This window comes from Homalodisca vitripennis, chromosome 4, assembly GCF_021130785.1.
Source record: "Homalodisca vitripennis isolate AUS2020 chromosome 4, UT_GWSS_2.1, whole genome shotgun sequence".
Classification (NCBI taxonomy): domain Eukaryota; kingdom Metazoa; phylum Arthropoda; class Insecta; order Hemiptera; family Cicadellidae; genus Homalodisca; species Homalodisca vitripennis.
In genome coordinates, this window is record NC_060210.1 from 175865088 (window position 1) to 175884976 (window position 19889).

Below are 19889 nucleotides of genomic sequence, written 5' to 3' on the forward strand. Positions count from 1 at the left end.
AATACCTGTTATCTGTATTGCATCAAGTAAGTTAGTTATTAATGTTTTTGCTAAAGAGATGTAATACAGCTACAATAAAATAAAATTACAAACTCATTATATAGTTATAAGAAGTTCCTTATATCCAAAAGAAATTGGTATTCTGTAACTTACAGGATTATCAAAATATCTTGTGAATTAATAAACTTTTTTAAATGTCCTTCAGACACTTGTAATAACATAGCAATTCATAATCGATTTCAGACTTTTCCATATTTTTCAAGATGGGATGGTAGGAAGAAATTTTAAATTAGAAGACAGTGACATCAAATTAATCAACATGATTATGAAAAAAAAACAACAACAATAATATACCATGAATATTTTTTAATGATCCTAAAGTGGTAGCCATGTTTTTTTCAGCAAATAAGAAATGGGGAATAACAAGATTTTTGTGTTATATCTCAAATTAAATTCTTTATAAGACGTATTATCAGGAGCGGCGTTAAGGGTAGGACGCGGTTGGGCGACCGCCCAGGGGCGCCGCAGGTCTTTTTTCGTATGTAATTGAATTGCAGTTAGGGGGCGCCGAAGAAATCTCGCCCAGGGCGCTAATAGTGCTAAAACCGGCACTGCGTATTATACCAATAAAACATATAACATAAATATTTATACATATTTGAAATACATAAATAATGCATTCTCAACCCTATGCACTAGAAGGCAGTATTTATAATTTGTCCTTGGAGCTCGTTTGGCCAGCTCTACTAGCCGCAGCCATTTTGACAGAAGTGTGGATTTCTTTTTGCCGTAATGTTATCTCAGCTCATATGTCCAGCTGTACTGTCCAAGATATAATACGTCCATTATAGCTTGTAAGGCCAACACCACTGGCCACTAAACATAGGAGTTATTTTCTAATATTCTTTTTGTTTTATAATGAATGGTGAGTGCCTAGTGAATAGTGAAACTTATCGAACAGCTGTTTTTCAAACTAATTTTACGGTAAAGCAGTAAATTTTAAATTAGTCTAATTCTTTTCTAAACATGTGCAAATAAGACAAATGATGCATAGTGGGCCAGTACACTGAATAAGTGATATAAGGGATAGAACCTTAGAAACATTTTCTAAAAGACGTGTGCTAACTATTCTTGACTACACATATTTGTGTATATTTAAAAAAAATTTATTCTGTAAAAAAATTTAGAGATTGAGAAAAATGTAAAATAGCTGATGTTTGAGTATAAAATAACTGTAAACACCTACTTTATAATATTTTATTTACATATCTTTTTATACATATAAGAGTTAAATTTCCAAATGTATGTTTATCTTGGTATTAGAAAGATTCATTAAAAATAAATTTTAAATTAGTTTCCATTTCTTCTTTAAACATTTTAAACTACTATGCAAATAACACAGAGAATATTGAAAGTTAATGCCTATCTGGGGAGGCAAAAAACATATATGGCCACCAAGCTGTCAATGAAAGTAGCGCGGCCATCTGTATTGGCCATACGAGTTGCGAGGACAAATTACGGAAAAATTAACGCGAGCTGTCTGCAACCTAGGTGTGGCTAGTGTTGCTGGCCTTTTGAGCGCAAAGGGTTAATACATATTAGAATGTATGTATTTATTCTAAAAAAAACTTAAAAGGAAAACTTTACCTGGTGGAATTGGAATACTCCCACACAATGGTAGGAGCTGGTGTGCCCCAAACACGGCACTGAAGTACTGCCTTCTCATTTAAAGATAATTCCAGTTTTTCTTCTTTTGGTCCATCCAACTCGGGAGGAGCTTTAACAATTTAAAATCGTAAGAAATATCTGAATTTCCATTTTACATTTGTCTCAGCTTCACTCTCAGCATATTTTCTCTGATTTCATCTCTGGTTGTTCAAGTTGCTTGCAATATCATTAGCAATTAAGATTGTAATCTCATAGGTGACATGGATAAGTAAAAACAGGATTATATTAAGTGGTGCTACACATTTAAGACTGCAAGTTAAACGTAATTGTTAACTGAAATAATATGATAACTGATTTTCAGATATGTACAACACACTGTCATACAATAACTTTTCTGTCTCAGTCAGTAGAAGTAGGTAGATTTTCTGACAGCTGAAATATTATTAATTTTTTCTCATGGGATCAAGATGTACTCAATATCTTAGAACTGCCCAGTTTCATGTTATATGCTCCAACAGCTTCTGAGATACAATTTTTTAAAAATAAAAAAACACATATGGACAGACACACACATACACATACACACACACACAGACACACACACACACACACACACACACACACACACACACACACACACACACACACACACACACACACACACAAAATTTTGAACAGGGGTTGGTTTTGATTTCTGGAGATCATGCTTGGTGAAGTTGTAAAGACATTTTTCTAAAGTGCTACCATGAGGATAATTACAATGGGCTGCTTTTGTATACAAAACCTACCTAACACAAATCACTGTTGTTTTACTCTATTAGACCTGGGTGTCTAATAATAAACTAATGTTATTTTACAAACCTGTCACTCGAAGGGAGAACTGCTTGGTCTCCTTGCCCAGTTTGTTGACAGCTGAACACTGGTATGTGCCGGAGTGATGAGGTCGCACAGCCGGTATGATCACCCGCCATCTTGATGGCAGTTCTAACATCATACCAGGCATTGTGTGCTGTGTCACGGGCAAACCTAGCTCCACTCTTTTCCAACTTACCTGTGCAAAAATAAATCTCCAAACCAAATGTCCAGTGATGAATAAATCAAATAGGGTTTTATGTCAAAAGAAATTAGCCTAAGTTATACAGAAGGGTGAGAGAATAAAATAAGAACATATAATACAAACATATATAATAAATTCCCTTCAGATTGGCTCTTCATATTCGTACCTAAAAGAACATGAGTGACTTTATAATAAGAAAATTCATTTTTAGAATCATTGATTAAATCAGAATCAGATTAAATACTATATAATAGTTACTAGTAAACCTCCGAGTAGCAAGATCAGAACTATCCTATCTAAATGTCAATTACCAGTGGGAAGGTTGGATATTTCCTACCTAACATTACTTTATTTGCAAAAGTAATTTACAGTTTTAAAATAATTTTACACCCTATAAATATGCATACCAGTATGTTGGAATAGTCTAAACTACAGTTCTTATAATGTGCATAAGCTTAAATGTATATAAACACATCATTTGTGTAAGCTTGTAAATATGTTGAAGAAGCTGCAATCATGGTGGCAAGCAACATCAAGCAACTCAAATCATCTTTATTTTTCTTGAACATTTTACAATAAATAGAGTCAAGACAAGTTATAAAATAGTTTAAAGATATTTACACATAATCTTTATTAAAAAACCTTATTCCAGCATATGAAGTACTATTTTTGAAATACTCTAATCTATGTTGTTATAAGTTCAAATGGCCAACAAGTACTACCTGCAAGTTCAATGCTGTTTGTGTGAAGCAATCCGAAAAAAATGTCCGGATTTGTGGCAAATAATTCATGGCTTTTGTACTATGACAATGCATCTGCTCACACTTCATTGCTTGATCATGATTTTTTGGCCAAAAACAGTATTTGTAACAATGCCCTTGCCTCCATATTCTCCAGATATGGCTCCACGTGACTTTTATTTAAAAAATAAAGAGAACCTTAAAGGAGTACCATAGTTTTACAAGCATAGATGACATTAAAAGTGTATCACTAAAATAGCTAAAATAGCAGTCAAAAACAAAGATTGAGTTTGAGAAGTGTTTCAAGGATTGGAAGAAGCACTGGCACATGTGCATAATATCTAATGGGGGCTATTTTATAGGTCAACATTAATGTAGATGAATAAGTTTTTTTTTAATTCCCATTACTTTCTGAACATACCTTGTAAACTTTTTACAGTAGATGAAAGATAATTGGAGAGAGTGGCATGTTTTTCATATGATCAAAAACTTTTCTGCCTTCAGGGAAGTTAGTTTAAAATGCTATAAATTTAAATTAAATTATACAGGGTGATTCAAAACTAAACAGCAATCTCTCGGGAGCTTATTCTATAGCTAAAAACAAGTAAAAAAGTTCATATAACCATATGCTCGGAAACGCTTCGTTAGCGAGTTACGCCTAGCGAAAGATTTCGCCCGGATTTCAGAACCCTTGGTGAAGTCAGGCCGTATAAAAATGGTAAAGGTAGTTACAAAGATAAAAATACGATTGTTTTTTATGTTTTTATATCTGACAAATTTATTAAAATTCGTCCCAGAGCTTTAAATGCAATACTTTCAGAGATATCTTACGTAAAACACAAGAATTGGTGCAAAGAAATAACACATTTTTGTGTTTAACGTAAGATTACTTCCATAAATGTTAAATAAAGGTCATTTTTTTCTTAAACAGATTTGTAGAACATTTAATTCTGAAAAGATTCATGTGAATTACTTAGGAAAAAAATTAATAATAGGTATTGAAATTTAGCTTTATTTAAAAATAAAACAGACGCACAAAAATGCATATTCTTATCTGCATAAAATATTAACTAATGTTTAGGTTGTGAGTAACAGCTGATCATTTATTCTAGACTGAACATTAACATAAAATGTATTTACCTTTATAAAACTGTAATAATCACCTATAATAGTTGCTCAAAGTGTCCTCCGTTGTTAGCAATGCACGTTTTCGCACGGCGAATCCACTCTTTTCTAGCGCGTTTCATAACGTTTGGAGCATTCTTGATAGTTTCTGCCGCCTCTGTAATGCGATTACGTAACTCCTCTATGGTGTTAATCCGTTTTGAATAAACAATTGACTTCATCCAACCCCATAAGAAAGAGTCTGCTGGCGTGAGGTCAGGAGAACGTGGTGGCCATTTTACTGGTCCATTTCGACCAATCCGTTGTCTACCGTATGTATCATTTAAATAGTTTTTCACATCATTAGAAAAATGTGGAGGTGCTCCGTCGTGCATAAACCATGCATTTATTCTGTTTTGAACAGGAATATCTTCCAAGAGAGTAGGCAGGTTTGTTCTTAAAAAATTTAAGTACGCTACTCCATTAAGTCGATTAGGGAGGAAAAATGGACCAATCAAATTATCACCCAGAACACCAAGCCATACATTGACTGAAAATGTATGTTGAAAATGCCTTGTCGCAGTTTCATGTGGGTTGTCGTACGCCCAAGTATGGGTATTACGAAAATTTACAATTCCATTTCTAGTAAAACAGGATTCATCAGTAACGAGAATACGCCGAAGAAAATACTGATGTCGTAAACAATTTCTTCTTAACCAGCGGCAGAACATCTTCCGTTTATTAAGATCTTGCGGTAATAAGTCTTGAACACGTGTTATATGGAATGGGTACAACTGTGCTTCATGAAGTGTCCGCCATACGCTTGACTGGCAAATATTTAACTGACGTGATAATCGTCTGGTGCTTGTGGTTGGTGATAATTCTACAGCATTTATTATTGCTTGTTCATTATTATAGTTCCTTTCGCTACGTTGACGACCAGTATCTATTCGCTTCGGTTTAAAGCTACCAGTTTCTCTAAGTCGTCTCTCCACAGCTTCAAATGTTTTGCGATCAGGTGTTCTTCGATGTGGAAAAGTATCACGATATTCCTGAACTGCAGCTAAACCATTCTTGTTAACTTTGCCGTAAATCAGTATCATGTCCGTATACTCTTCAAACGAATACATACCATTTACATTATCTGCCATTATTTACTAAGATAATTACATACACTTTTATAAAAATATTTAATAAAATATTTTAAAAATAAATATTTAATAAAATATTTTATACACTTGTATAAAATATTTCCAAATAATCACAGGATCTCACAAAATACAATCTTCACACGCCACAATACAAAAACCTCCATAAAGGTTATTCAAATATTACTTCATGAACTTAATTGTTGATCAGCTGATATTGCCAACCTTTGCAAAGAAAATATGACGATAAAAAGTGTTGAATAAATGATCAGCTGTTACTCACAACCTAAACATTAGTTAATATTTTATGCAGATAAGAATATGCATTTTTGTGCGTCTGTTTTATTTTTAAATAAAGCTAAATTTCAATACCTATTATTAATTTTTTTCCTAAGTAATTCACATGAATCTTTTCAGAATTAAATGTTCTACAAATCTGTTTAAGAAAAAAATGACCTTTATTTAACATTTATGGAAGTAATCTTACGTTAAACACAAAAATGTGTTATTTCTTTGCACCAATTCTTGTGTTTTACGTAAGATATCTCTGAAAGTATTGCATTTACAGCTCTGGGACGAATTTTAATAAATTTGTCAGATATAAAAACATAAAAAACAATCGTATTTTTATCTTTGTAACTACCTTTACCATTTTTATACGGCCTGACTTCACCAAGGGTTCTGAAATCCGGGCGAAATCTTTCGCTAGGCGTAACTCGCTAACGAAGCGTTTCCGGGCATATGGTTATATGAACTTTTTTACTTGTTTTTAGCTATAGAATAAGCTCTCGAGAGATTGCCGTTTAGTTTTGAATCACCCTGTATATTTTTCCAACCAAACATTGATTGCACCATCTTTTAAGTGAGCAGCTATAAAATTTTTATGTAGTGATGTCATATTTGAGAAATGTTTTTTGCCTTTGTTTGTGTTTTTTGAGTCACAGAAGTTGTATTACTTTATTCTTGTAAAGGTGAACTATTGTAAAATAATTTCATGTTTTTTTTTTTGTTAATTAGAGTTTGCTGAAAAGAACAAAAAAATTATTTTTTTATAGAGAGGTTTTAATAGCTTTATATTAAAATAACATATTTAGATTACTTTTGGTTCTGGATTGCCGCCCACACTGCAGTCGAGTACAACTCTCTCACCCTCTGAGACAACTAACTCCGTTTCTGGAAACTCATCCAAGAAGTGAGGATGTACCAGAACCTCTACTGCGAAAGAGGCTTGGCTCCTACCTGGCAACAAAACAGATTTACAGCACAGACAGTTAGAGCTAATGGTTCATGCAAGTCTGTTGTGAATAAGTTAGCGAACTTTAATCTGACAGATTTTAATAAGTTTTCTAAATAAATCTTTCAGGTCTTCAGTTAAGTAATGAAAAAAGTACAACTAAGTACTTTAAATGTATAAAACATCTTCAATATTTAAAATAAACTTATTTTACAAGTTACAAACAAGGAAATTCCTCTGCTAAAATGTTTCTATTAATAACAAGATTGTTACAGATTTTTCTCAATAGTACATTATACCAAAATGAATGACAACTATAGCAAATAACATGTATTATTCAAATAAAATACATCTTGAAAAGACCATTCAGAATACGTTTGATGATGATAGCTTATCACAGTAAAAAGTATAGTAAAGGGCTTTTTCTGGATTGAACTTAAGAAATTAAAAATAATTGTCTGTTTGAATTGTACAAAATGGAGGAATCTTTACAACCAAGATTTGCTAAGAATGAATGTTATGCTGAATTCTGCATTTTGGCTGAATAAATCCATATTTGTATGAAGTGCAATATAAAATATAACAGATCAAAATTTTAGAATTTTGCATGAATGAATATGCATATATTGGTTAACAGATAAAACTAACTGTTTTCAATCATATTTCCACCTAGAAGTATGATTTTAAAAGTATAAATCATAGTTATATTAACTTACAAAAAAAATCTTGAAAGAATACATAAACTTTAAGTCATATGAATTAGACAGTTCTTGATTCTATTTGTTCATAATGAAGTTCAAAATGTTTTGAGCAAAGATCCAACTCGAGGCAACATGGAAGACTAAATGGAAAGGACACTACCTAATGTGGATAATGTCAAGGTCCCAAGTGTCAGTACCAACAAAGTCAAGGTGACAGAATTTTTATTAATATAAATAAATTTTATTCATAATTGATAACATTCAGCAATTAGAACGCTAAACAAATTCAACTAATACAAAACGATTTTTGAGACCAGTGAGTGACACCCTAATAAAGCCCTTAACGTGTTATCTATAGACCTTAATCAAGAATTTCTTCCTACACTTTAGTGTGATTAAAATATAATTAGAAGCTGTTTAAATTCTAAATTATTCAATTATTTAAATTCACATTTTAAACAAAAGCTTGCTGGCAATAATTTTATAATATTTTTGCTTATTCTATTGATTTGATTAAATTTTGTACATTAATTAATGGTTCAGATGTTCTGTGTTAAAAACTGTTATATCTATGTTATTTACAATATTAATATCGGTTCAGGTATCTGTATATTGTTATTAAGAATATTAAGACGAAATACTACAACTAATTTTAAATTGTTTTTATATCCATTGCAGTGAATTATTTTTTCTAAATCATATAATATTATTATACTTCTTTACACATAAAAGTTTAAAAATGTAAAGAGGAACCAAAAATATTTTAGAATAAACTTGAAATATTAAACACTTTTATGATACAAAATATTGTATTGAGATAATTGATTTACAAAGTATAATATTTATTAGAATATATTATTTGCAAAAAATGAAGAAATACAGTTTTAGTAACTAATTATAAAATATTAGATACTTGACTATCTAACCTGCTAAATTTGTTGCAACACATGTGTACATTCCAGTGTCATCTGACCTAGCTTCAGCTATTTTCAGAGAAAGTCCTCCATCTTTCAAATTGTAATGAGTATCATCTGCTCTCTCATTTTCCTCTAAATTGATTGGTACACCATCCTGTAGCAAAATAAATACTAAAGTCAAAATTTACAAAAGCACTATCACTTAATGGTTATTTATTTGATGGAACAGAAAACTAAGGACTTTCTTTCTTTTTAAGGTATAATTTATTCTAGATCTTTCCAGCTTGTAGAATGCATATAGCATTTTCCCCTCAAACCTCTGTTTCTTGGTATAATTTAACTATCTAATGTCTATTTTTCAGTTATGCATTTTTTTCTGCATATTCATATGAGTCTAAATTATTGATTCTAAATGGAAACCAGAGTAAAGTGAGTCTAGGGAATGGACTGACTCAATTCGGGTGATCCCAACGGACTGGAAAAGTACCTCCCATAGGGTAACAATGCCTCTAGTGTTACTCAAGACCAATGGGGGATCTGAGTCCAATTAATGGTCATGCTCATATAAACGCTTATAAAGCGTTATATATAAGGTGACCATGCTTTTGATGAACCCCAGAATCTAGGCCAGTGCCTCAAAGTGAACTCTGCGATGGCAGTTGTCCTCAGCGCCTCACAGTAGTGGTGCTAATTCGGGCATGGCCAGTCTTGAGTGGTATGTCTAGAATTATACCACACACATACATTTGTATACACTAGGGACTTCCAACAAAATGAAGTGACCTGTGCCTAAGGGATGCATGGTACAGGAGTGTGTCGCGAATGGAGCCCTTAGGAGTTGGGTGCCTCTCACGCATAAATAGCCTTATCTAGTCCTCACTTGTGGGACTTTATAAAACAAAAACACAACAAACTCCAGTAGAGGACGCAGGGTGTGGCAGCTGATCATGGAGATCAAGGTCTTCATGTCAATCTGCAGCACGGTAAAGTGGCTTCAGGTGTGTTCTATAGACATTTTTTGTAAGAGGAATTTCACGTGACTCTGATACAGGAACCCTGGATTTGTAAGAGTAAGATATCAATATATTGATAAAATATTGATTGCAAAATTGAATTGTTATGGGTTTTATCAAGGTGTTCGAAATTGGTTGAAATCTTATCTCCAAGAACGACTGCATGTAACAAAATTGGGAAATGAGTTTTCCAGTCCTCTTTTCAGACTGCGAGGTGTACCTCAAGGTAGATGCTTGGGTCCAATATTGTTTAACTTGTACACATCTGATCTGCCGAGGTGTGTAAGACACTGCACAGCTCACCTTTACGTAGATGTCTGCCAGTTACATTCGTCCTATGATAATGAAGCAGCAAACACAGCTATACTACAAATAAATTCCGATCTGCTGAATATCTCTGACTGGTCTCAGAAAAATGGCCTAAAGTTGTATATAACTTAAAACCTTTCGCTCCAATAATGTAAAAAACCCAACAGAAATTATAGGCAAATGTAACGTGCTTCACACAGGTCCAGAAGCTCTGATGCAGACCCTCAGTGAACGTGGTGTGAGTGTTGAGCTCGGCGGCGGGAGGTTGGCAGTGAAAAATAGTGTTAAAACTCGCCGGCGTTGTGCTTGACAGCAATCTCACCTTCTCTGAGCACGTAACATTTAGTGCTCAGCGGGCTGTAGGTCGTTTGAAAGGGCTGCACAAAGGGCTGCACCGAACACTACTGGCAGAGTGTGCCAAGATGCAAATCATGCAGTCAATGGTCTTATCTGTATTAACTATTGCTATCCTGCATAAGGAAATAGTATTACAAAGGAGGACGCTGGTAGAATTCAAAGGCTGCAAAATTCTACCATAAAATTTATCTTCAACCTTTAGTAAATTTGATCACGTATCCCCTTCTCGAAAAGACGCTAATATCATCGCAATGCAGGATGTGTGCAGAATGATGACTTGCTGCATGGTCCACAAGGAACTAACAACCGGGAAGCCCGAGTATCTCAGCGAGAGACTCCTTCGTCGGGAGGATGTGTCTGAGCGGTGGAATTGGACACACAAGAAAGAGTTCAATGCTTTCAGTACTGGCTCGCTATATGTGAAAATGCTAATCGTCTTATTCCTATATCGCAGACAAAGATTCTCATGAGCACGCTCCATAATGGCTGTGACTTTTGCTTTAAAGACAGTGAAATAAGGACCCATAGGGAACACCAGCTAGGGACGTGTTCTCACCCCTACAATTCCGGCACCTGTGCCCCTTTTTGCTTTAGAATCGTCTGTAACCCATTCAAGCTCCGCTAGTGGAAAAGGTTTCTTTCCCTCTGACCAAGGTATAACAATCCTGAAGGGTTTGTTCAAAGAAAACCTTTGTGGCATCTGATCAGAGATCATGTGCAGAGCATTCCCCTGAATCAGGATGCTAACCCTGCTGCAGCCCAAGGCCAACCAAAGTCCCGCTTGCTGAAGATAGCAGACACTCCTCCTGGCCATAGTCCGAATGACAATGTCCAAGGGGGCGAGGTTGAGGCAACTGGCTAGAGCTACACCTGGTGCACTTGGAAAAGGCTCAGTAATAGCAAGGCAAGCCATCCTTTGAATGCTATCCAGACCAGCTACGGCTAACTGGCCTCCATTTTTGGCCACCAGACAACAGTCCCAAATGTTATTGCAAGTCTGACCACGGAGACATAAAGCTAATACAAAAGCCTCGGCTTAAGTCTCCGAGACCCACCTATCATACGTCTATCACAGTAAAAACCATTTCCCTCAGGTGATAACGCTTTCCAGATGGGGTTTCCAGTTTAGGACCTTATCAAGGATTATGCCCAGTTACTAAAGCTCGGACTTTTAACTCAATGGAAGAGCCTCTCACTATGAATATACCAATAACCTCCAACAGATGACTTCTTGTAAAGACAACCATGGCAGCATTAGTAGTGTTGATACTGAGGCACATCCTATCTCACCAGTTTCTCATGATGTTCAGAGCAGCATTGGTCAAATCTGTGACTGTAGCGTTGAACTTGCCACTCACTAGAATCAAGTCATTTGCGTACCCTTGTGCAAAGACACCACTGCTGTTCAAAGACACGAGCAGGTTGCCAGCGTTGTTGTCTATGTTACAACTTTAATCAAACAGTCCAAGTTTATCACGACTTATGCCTCGTTGAATCTAAATCTATATATATAAAAATGAATGTTTGTATGTTTGTCCTTTATGGAATCGTGAACTATTGGACCGATCATGATGAAAATTTGTACGTATATGTATTTTTCCACGGAGAAGGTTTATAAGCTATGCCCATCCCTTTCCCGATTCAGGATTCCGCCCCACTGGTTACAGAAATACCCATAAGAAATGCATTGCAGCAAACATATGTTAACGTCTTTTCAAATTTTTAATCAGCTGTTCTTTGTAAACATATATTACACTTATAGTTTTAAAGCATAGAGTAAGCTTAAGAGAAACGACAAATTTTGTTTAAACTGTTTTTGCAATCACTGTTAAACATAGACTTTACTATCCAGATAATACAATTCAAATTTGACGTAAAAATTCACCTTTAACTGCAATATTTATTTAATATAAACCATGCTCATGCTTGATCAGAAGAGTAATGCAGATATCATAATTACTATCTTACGTTGGCTACAAATATAAAGAATGTTATAAAATCAACCTTAGTTTTTTTTTTTTTGACAGAAGTATGGTTCTCAAAACTCCGTGTGTACATATTCTCTCGATCGAGACAACAAAGCAAGCTCAATCGTGGCATCGGAGATATAACTAATTTAATCTAAAATGTATTATAGTAAAAAAAAAAATTTACTAAGTAATATAAGGACTTCGGTTCTTAAGATTTGCGTGCGAAGCCGTGGGTAACAGCTAGATAGAGGCAGGAATATGGTACATACCTTCATAATACGCCCAAGAGGCTCACGATGGAACGACTATCAATTATCTCAGCAATGTTTAGAATGTGATAGAAAAAGAATAAGTGAATATAGTGTACTGTTTTCAACGGGAAATTGCGTGCGAAGCCGCGGGCAACTTTTGCAAAAAATTATTGAAATGCGCAGCAAAGCGCGCCGGGCCCGCTAGTTTTGTTATAAAACAATCATTGTAAAGACATATTTTTCTTTTGTTAGTTTATAGAGAGTCAAGTTCAAACCAAGAATATTTCAAAATCACATTCACTGTGCTGTTGTACTGGGTAATTATGGAACTAAGAGCAATATTTGTTACAGTACCTTGAGCCACACGACAGAGGATTGGTGTGATCCTTGCTGTACAGGACAGGTGAGAAGACCTTCGTTGGACTCCACAATGTCTAAGGGTGTTACAGATTTATCAACAACAACTGGAGGTACTGTAAAGACAGAACATTATTTAACTTGATGTTTTTCAATGTTATTATACGAATAGGTAAAGCAAAAATAAAATAAAATGCAGTTTTCATCTAAAACAAAACAAACATTGGGTGGTTGGCATGAAATATAATAAATAGTTCTGTGAATAAAAAATGCCACTAATTGTGAGACTTAAAGAACAAATTTTAATACTAACTATAAATTTGAGGTAAAAAATAAGAACATATGGGAGAAACCTCTGCCCCCCCTCCATCGCTGTCTATAAATATTTTGTCTCCTCTCATCTTAACAGATGTTTATAGTGCATCTATATTGTACTATGCATGGCTTCAAGACTGTTCTATTTTTTCATATCAATCAATAGAGGTATCAAATGAATTTGCACTGTGGGCCATGGACACATGCAAAATAAAGTGTGTTTCACACAATTACACTGACACTGTGTCAAAAAATTTATTTACAGTAGTTGTCATAAACACTATTTTATATATTTACTATAGTAAATAATCTCTCTCTATTTTAGTAAAATGCAATAAAACAGCTAAAATCTACTTACAAACCTATCATATTTCAATAAAATAGCTATAAATATTAAAATTACAAACATACCACACCAAAGTAAACAAACTGTTTTGTTTCAAAATAATACAAACGTAAAAATAAACAATCACAGTTGTTTGTTTGATGCATACAGCTGTGAGCATCTAACAATACCTCAGTATATGAAATAAAACAAGTTAGAGATGTTTAAAAAAATGATTTATCTTGACTATTAACTGATTAACAGTTAGCTACAAAATACTACAAACACAATTAAAAATATATGTTGCGTCCAATATAAGTAATTGAATAGCTTGAAATCTGCGGGAATAAAATTGTTCCCCCGTATGTTTCACATAGCTTCTGGGGGACAGTATAATACTCCAGGGTTGACAGTGTTAAGATTATCATTCTCACGATTTTCTTTCCAATTACTGTATAAATTGTTTAATATTGTGAATGCTAAACTTGCCTATGACATGGACAGAGTAGTTCCTGTGTGCATGACCAGCCGGACTGTCAGCCTCACACACGTACTGACCCTCACTGGCCGATGTCACCTGGGTCAACACCAACATGTTGTCCTGCATAATCACCATCTCATCTGACAATCACAAAAGTATTATGTTAATATATATTATTGCTTTCAAACAATTTTTTCCCTTTTAAAAGGTCTCTCGAAGCTAATTGAAAAACTGAGTCCAATGAATCAGATTCAAATAGTATTGCCATATCATCAGCAGACATATAAAACTTTCCACAGATGCTAACTTTAACTAAATTATTAATATGTATAAAAACAACCAAGGACCAAATGTACTATCCTACTCTACTCCGTAATTTACTAACGATCACTATTGGTTCCATTAACTGTTGTGAACTCTATTTAAAAAATAATTTTTACACTAATTTAATGTTTTGTCATTTACCCTTATTGATTATAACGTTTTCTTTCACAATTTGTCTTTGTTGTCACATGCTATTTCCAGGTATATATATTATATAGCCTATATAAAAAACAAAAAAAAAACCAGTTAAACAGCATTTTCCCTACTAGGAGCTAAATAAATATTACTTTTTAAATTAAAAAAACATTTGTAATGTTTTTTATTTTTTTAAATATATTCAGTTAAAGTTTTATATTAATTTATGTACTCGGTCAGTTGATCATTTATAACTTTTCTACTACTTTAATAAAGACACTAAGCAAGTTAATAGGGTGGAAATTTGATTTGTTCTTTATTTCGTTGCCTTTATGCAATGGAATTACTTTGGCTAATTATAATTTACTTTACTAGAAAAATAATAATTTATCCATTTATACCATTACAATTGATTGAACAATACACTAATGATATAAAACTATATTGTATCAATAAAAACTAATAATTAATCCAGCATCATTATAGTTTTATAATGGCTATTTAATATAGTAGAATGTTGTCAGACGCTTAAACTAAAACAAATCAATAAAATAATGTCCGTTTGTAGACATTGTAAAATATTAGGAGACTCAAATACATCTAAACATCAGTCCCAAAAGAACATTTACCAGTTTGGAATCCTGGTAATAAGGCCATCTCATGTCGCCTCCACTTCACTACTGGGGTCGGTGTTCCAGCAGCAGAACAAGGAATGGTGTAGTCATCACGTTCTCTCAAAGTTATGTTTGTTGGGCTCTGTTCCAGGATTTTGGGTGGTTCTAGAAAGTAAATAACACAGTGTATGCTTTTTGTTATGTTCTGTTTTCAGATGAAACACATCCTTTGCACTAAGCAATTTTTACTATTCACAATGCAAGATTAGATGCACAAATTATACGATTTTAAGTTACAAAGAGAAATCACTCTCTGTAAATAATGTATACAAGTTAAGTTTAACTTGCCATAACAAGATAAATGGTTAAAATATTTTATGTACAAAAATAGTTTTAAGCAATATCAATTAACTGTAGCTAAATATTAACTTCTTAGTGAGTCATCTCACAAATTTATTAGATAAAGTACATACATATATATATTTAAAGTATATTTATATATATATATATATATATATATATATATATATATATATATATATATACATTAATTAAATTTATAAAAATGGCAATAGCCGAATTTTAAGTATATATATATATATATACATAAGTATATGTATAGAAAGTACTTGTACTATGAATAACATCATGTTTGCTTTTTATCTGTTATTCTACTACTATACAAGGACTGTCCAGAAAGTATCCAATATTTTGATACCACTGAAGAACTAACTCAATAATTGTAACCAAACTTTAATCTCTTTCAAACTACTCTCCATTGGACAGAATGAGAATTTACTTGTTCAAATGAGTCTCCCAATTCGAGAAACAAGTTGCAAAGTCCTCCTTCGGGATCGCCATTAGCTACGCTATGATTAATTACTTTATATGTTTGAAACCGAGTTCCTTTGAGTGGAAATTTCAATTTCTGGAACAGCCAGAAGTTAGGGTCTGTGGTCATGGCTTCATATAAGTTTTGCGTGACTTCAAAATTCTACTTATTTCAAACCCAGATCCTCGGCCAGAATTTCGGCAACAATGATTTTTGCTATGTCCAAAACTTCCTCTATCTTATGCACTGTTAAGCAATAGTCTGCTTTGATCACTAACTGCACACAATGTTTTTGAGTGATCAGAATATGGATCACTTTTAAACAAATCGCAGCAATTTAAAAAATGGTTGAAGCACAGAATTCATGGAAGTTGGGAACATTTGTTTACCCCTGAAAGCTTGCAGGATTATTTGAGTCATTTATGTACATGTTTTCCTGAGTTTGAAACAAAACTTGGTGTAAATTCACAAATTTTTACATTCTGTAACTTTTTATGCAAAAAAATTAGTGAAGGCTTAAGAAAAGAAACACATGCACTGAATACTGACTGACAGCTAACTTTTTATGAATGAGAGCTATTCCTGATGCTAGCAGGAGAATTTAGAGATAGTGCAGACTGGATCTTATAACTGTAGCTGCCGTGAGGAGTAATCATCGAATACAGGATACTTTCCGATCAGCACTTGTAAATTCTAAAAATATAAGTGACAGTTACAAGTTACATAGGTTTCATAAGTGAAACCCACACTGAGTGATATGCACATGACTGTAACTGTACATATTCATGTTAAATTCAACTAAAATGTGATGACTTCAGGACATGCTTACTGAATCCAATCTGATTAGTACCTGCCATTTCCAATTATAATCTTTTAATGGTTAAAAATAAGAAGCCCGCTAATGAGACTAAGTTGTTTAATTGACAATAATGACTTGTATAGATACAATCATGTGCCTTTATATTATAATTAATCTATCAACAAGACCAAACCTTAATAAATTTACTTTATGTTGTAAACAGTATAACATACCATAAAATTCTACCTCAAACATCTTTTGGGCAATACCAGCAATGTTTTCAACGTGACATATATACATTCCAGCCAAGTCCTGTGATCCATTTGTTATTGTTAAAATGTTGTTTTCTGGTCTGAAAAAAATTATATTATCATTGTAAGTTTTTATAACATTTGGGTTTTAGATCATACATAACAAACCTGCTTTATTAAATTCTGTTGTAAAAGTTCAGTCATCTGTAAAATATATTTTTGTATAAGTAAAATCATGTAAAATTAAAGAAAGTATACAATTAAAATAGGATTTTAAAATACATTAACGTTTTTTGTTGTTGACAAAACCAACAAACAAAAAAGGTACTACAATTTACTATGTGTATTGTATATGTGTATATAATGCACATACACTCATGATTTATTAGTTTTTCAATTTAAGAAAATGTGCTTTGATCTCTATTATTAGGTATTTGATTTCTTTTTAACTAATGTTTTGTTATTAATACTTAAATGTTGTTATTGCTATTCATTATATTTTAATAGTAATCTTTTTTATCAGTGTCAATTAAACTTTTAACTTATTTATATGTTACTACCAAATAATACATTTAACTTGAATTCTTCTTTTTATATTCACCTAGACCAATAATGCCAAAATCTGATTGTGAACTTTAATTTTATAAATGGGCGGATTTTGGTTTTAATTTTCACCAATATGTCTGTAACGAAATGTAAATACTTCGATATTAATCCAGGATGACAACATACAGAATATCACACCTTACTGAATACATGATATGGGGATAAACTTACATATTCTTAACAATAACTTACAGAATAATACTCAAATATTCAAAACTACAAAGATACTTATCATGATTATATGATAAGTAACAAACAGATTATCTAGTGAGATTTCTGAACTATAATTTTCCTGGCTATATAACTTCATTTTATTAAAAATAAATATCTCACATATCTTATTTCATTCTGTCATGACTAATTTTTTCTCAACTTGGTCACAGCAACTTTCAGAGTTGTTCACTATATCAACAATAAAAAGTTAGAAAACAGCTCAGCATTTGTGAATTTAGTATTTATCTTAAAACACTCAAAACGAATTAATAGTTGAAACTTACTAATTCAAATGAACTAATTTAAACTGCCAAGGATGAATACAACTAGGATTTCATAAAATTCTCATTCTATATAAGTAATAACTAAAAATATAACTAAATATTACTAATGACTAATAACTTAGTAGTAAATAAAAATATATATAGGGTAAGAAGAGGAGACTTACCTTACCAGACTGGAGGGATATTCCTCTTCTTCATCATAGGGGGGGTTGATAAAAAAAACACTCTATGAAGAAGATGAGGAATATACTTCCAGTGTGGCAAAGAGAATTTAGAAATATCTAAGTTATCATGTTAAACCTGCTTTCTGCTCTCTTTAATGAATACTAACTAAGAATATAATATGATATATGGTTTTATTTTGTTATCATTAAAACAAATGTGTTCAGTAGGGCGGCCAGCCAAATATTTCAAACCACCATTAGCCATGATAAAATATTTTAAAATAAAGACTCAGAGTTATGACTCAATTAATTTGTAAATTTATATTAATGTATTATAATAATTATTAATTATAATATATTTATATTAAATAAATATAAATTATATAAATAAAAAATAATGTATGTATGGGGGGAGGGGAGCAAATATGAGTATTATATTAATTAATACCATGCCAATAATTGAATACCTATATAATTAAATATTGCAACCAACAGAGAATTAAAAAATCAATTTGTTAGTTAACCTGGCAGTTTCTCAAATACATTCCTTCCCACCCATACATTCTCTTATTTGGTGAAGATGATTAATCATGCATGCCATGTAGTACCTCAGACGATGATCATCTTTTTCCTTGACAACAACTGAGTCTTTCAACCATGATACCACTGGCTGAGGTATTCCATCAATCAGGCAGACCAATTTGGTTTCAGAGGTGTTGCTGAACAAGAGGACATTTTCCTCTTCATTGTTCATAATTTGTGCTGGAACTGAATGACAAAATGAATTCAACATTATAACCTGTGATAATTACAATGATATATACATATAATTCACAGGGCAAGTTCAAATTAACACCTTCACTTAACATATAAAACCTTTAAAGCAATGTCAACAACCCACTGGCATCCGCAGTATTTGACTCTGAACGGCTGTGAGTACTGACACTGTTCAAATCTGGCTGTCTTGGCTGGCCTGCAGGATTTCACATAACTTATTACTTAGCTGAATGGTTTGAAGTGGATGTTTTCTTGTAGGAAACTGAATTACCAATACTTTGACACAATGACACATACTTTTTGCTCATTGTTTCAATAACCTTAGATTGATTTGACATTGTTATTATTCTAAAAAAAACATAAAACATCCTGTTATAAAATAAATACAGAATTAAATGTTTATCAAATATTAAACCTTAGTTGGCTTTACAATATGAATTTGGAAATAATGAGACAATTCTTATATCCTAAACATGCCAGATATAAGATTATAAATGTGATAGTGTGACTTTAAAATATATATGTGAAAATTACAGCCCTTCTAAATACTAATGGATAAATGTCAGCTCATTGTATTTTTTTTAGAAAATTAACTCTTTAACATTCAAATTGAAAAAATTAACTTATAAGGGTTAATTGACTAACAAGTAAATATTTCATGAACAAATCATTACAACACGGGACAGAAAGTGTCCCACATACTAATCGGCTACCATAGTATGCCGGAACAGATCCTGTCCCACGTGTGACTCGGCTACACATTAATAGTGGGACAGACGCTGTCTCAGCTGATCCCAAAGACTAGTAATAACATTATATGATGCAAGTACTTGTCACATTCAACATATCAATAGTAACAATACAGAACTTTCACATTGGATGAGATGTATATATTCATTATTATATTCTAAAATCAAGAAAGTTATGTCACACATATTTCAAA

General features: G+C 32.8%; 1 protein-coding gene across 1 annotated transcript in view; it reads right to left on the reverse strand.

The window, feature by feature from the left end:
• The window catches only part of LOC124361308 (hemicentin-1-like), a 150750-nt gene that overhangs the window by 35126 nt on the left and 95735 nt on the right, over nucleotides 1-19889 (reverse strand). Inside the window, exons 34-42 of the mRNA XM_046815354.1 lie at nucleotides 18778-18937; nucleotides 16885-17003; nucleotides 15036-15185; nucleotides 13956-14087; nucleotides 12824-12942; nucleotides 8579-8723; nucleotides 6817-6956; nucleotides 2530-2719; nucleotides 1648-1777 (exon numbers count right to left, since the gene is read on the reverse strand). Coding sequence (XP_046671310.1) covers nucleotides 1648-1777; nucleotides 2530-2719; nucleotides 6817-6956; nucleotides 8579-8723; nucleotides 12824-12942; nucleotides 13956-14087; nucleotides 15036-15185; nucleotides 16885-17003; nucleotides 18778-18937 — 1285 coding nt within the window. The remainder of the gene's footprint in view (nucleotides 1-1647; nucleotides 1778-2529; nucleotides 2720-6816; nucleotides 6957-8578; nucleotides 8724-12823; nucleotides 12943-13955; nucleotides 14088-15035; nucleotides 15186-16884; nucleotides 17004-18777; nucleotides 18938-19889) is intronic.